Raw genomic sequence first — 1,894 nt, 5'->3', positions numbered from 1 at the left:
CTTTGTAGGTGATCTTGATAACTTGCCAATCGACGATTCATTCCCAAATGATCAACTATTTTCTATTCTCCAAGCACCGGCACCATGGTTTGCGGACATTGCAAACTACTTGTCTTGCTCTATTCTTCCCCCCGACCTCTCTTATCAACAAAAAAAGGAAGTTTCTTCATGATGTTTGCCAATACTTTTGGGACGACCCCTTGCTTTTTAAACAAGGTGTTGATGGCCTTTTTAGAAGGTGTGTCCCGGATAATGAAATTGAAGATGTTATCACAATGTGTCACTCCTCACCTTGTGGAGGACATATGAGTGCTAAAAAGACCTTGGAGAAAATATTGCAATGCGGTTTCTTTTGGCCAACGATGTTCAAAGATGTGTGGGGTGTGGTGAAAGCTTGTGACCAGTGTCAAAGAACCAGTAATATTTCAAAAAGAAATGAAATGCCTTTGAACAACATCCTTGAACTTGAAATTTTTAATGTATGTGGCATTGATTTCATGGGGCCTTTCCCGAGCTCCTTTGGGAACAAGTTCATTCTAGTGGCCGTCGATTATGTGTCAAAGTGGGTGGAAGCGCTTGCATCTCCTACTAATGATGCTAAGGTTGTGGTCAAGCTCTTTAAAAGTGTAATTTTCCCAAGGTTTGGAGTGCCCCGGGCTGTAACTAGTGACGGAGGTTCACACTTTGCAAAGCGATCCTTTCAAGCTCTCCTTGAGAAATATGGTGTGAGGCACAAGGTGTCATTAGCTTATCACCCCCAAACAAGTGGTCAAGCTGAAATTTCAAACCGGGAGGTAAAAATGATTCTTGAGAAAACAGTGGATATGTCTAGAAAAGATTGGTCTACAAAGCTTGATGATGCTCTATGGGCCTATCGCACTGCGCTCAAAACTCCTATTGGCACCACACCATACAAGCTTGTTTATGGGAAGTCATGCCACTTGCCGGTAGAATTTGAGCCTCGGGCTCATTGGGCTATCAAAACATTGAATTTCGACCTTCAAAACGCCGGTGAGAAGAGGTTGCTTGACCACCACTCCTTGGAAGAATTAAGAATGGATGCATATGAGAGTGCAAGGATCTACAAAGAAAAGGCCAAGGCTTGGCATGACAAGCATATTAGCAAAAGGGAGTTTAAGGAAGGTGACAAGGTCCTACTATTCAATTCCCGGTCCAAGTTATTTCCGGGTAAGCTCAAGTCAAGATGGAGTGGGCCTTTCACCGTTAAGAAATCTCAAATGACAATGGTGAACCGTTCAAGGTGAATGGCCAAAGGCTTAAGGCATACTTTGACGGTTTTGTGCATGAGGAAGCCAAGGTTGTTCACCTTGATGAGTTTGATGTCCCCTACTCTCATTGATCCTGCAATATCGTCAAGTTAGTAAAGTTAAAAGAGCGCTTCCGAGAGGCAACCCGAGTTTCTCAACTCGATCTCTCATAAACTATTATTTAATTTCCATCACTCTTACTCTTTCTTAATGTGTTTTGTAGGTGTTGATGAAAAGACAAGTAAGAAAAGGTTTTTTGTGAAAGTGAAGTAGTAGGTAATAATAATAATAATAATAATAATAGTAATAATAATAATAATAATAATAATAATAATAATGATAATAATAATAATAATAATAATAATAATAATAATAATAATAATAAATAATAATAATAATAATAATAATAATAATGGTAATGATAATAATTTTATTATTATTATGCCTTACTATTATAATTCAAATAAAAAAGAGAAAAATGTGCAGCATCTGGTCTGCACGGAGGTGCAGAATATCGCACGTCCGTGCAGAAGCAAGCAGGAGCAAGCAGATTCGAGCAGAATTGAAGAAAATTAGAATTTGAAGTTCGGCACGGACGTGCCAAAATCAGCACGTCCGTGCGAGTA

At 39.1% G+C, this 1,894-nt stretch overlaps 1 protein-coding gene across 1 annotated transcript; it reads left to right on the top strand.

Moving 5' to 3' along the window:
- The first annotated feature begins 800 nt into the window (after positions 1 to 800).
- Positions 801 to 1,265, top strand: LOC145604128 (uncharacterized). The gene has a single exon (XM_081660078.1). It carries the CDS (start codon positions 801 to 803, stop codon positions 1,263 to 1,265), a length of 465 nt encoding a protein of 154 aa, XP_081516204.1.
- Positions 1,266 to 1,894: the final 629 nt, after the last annotated feature.

This window comes from Chenopodium album, chromosome 22, assembly GCF_948465745.1.
Source record: "Chenopodium album chromosome 22, dcCheAlbu1.1, whole genome shotgun sequence".
Lineage (NCBI taxonomy): Eukaryota > Viridiplantae > Streptophyta > Magnoliopsida > Caryophyllales > Amaranthaceae > Chenopodium > Chenopodium album.
This window is presented reverse-complemented; position numbering and strand designations above follow the sequence as displayed.

What these genes read in the sequence shown, in the direction of transcription:
- LOC145604128 (XM_081660078.1), top strand. Translation starts at nt 801, where the DNA reads ATGATTCTTGAGAAAACAGTGGATATGTCTAGAAAAGATTGGTCTACA.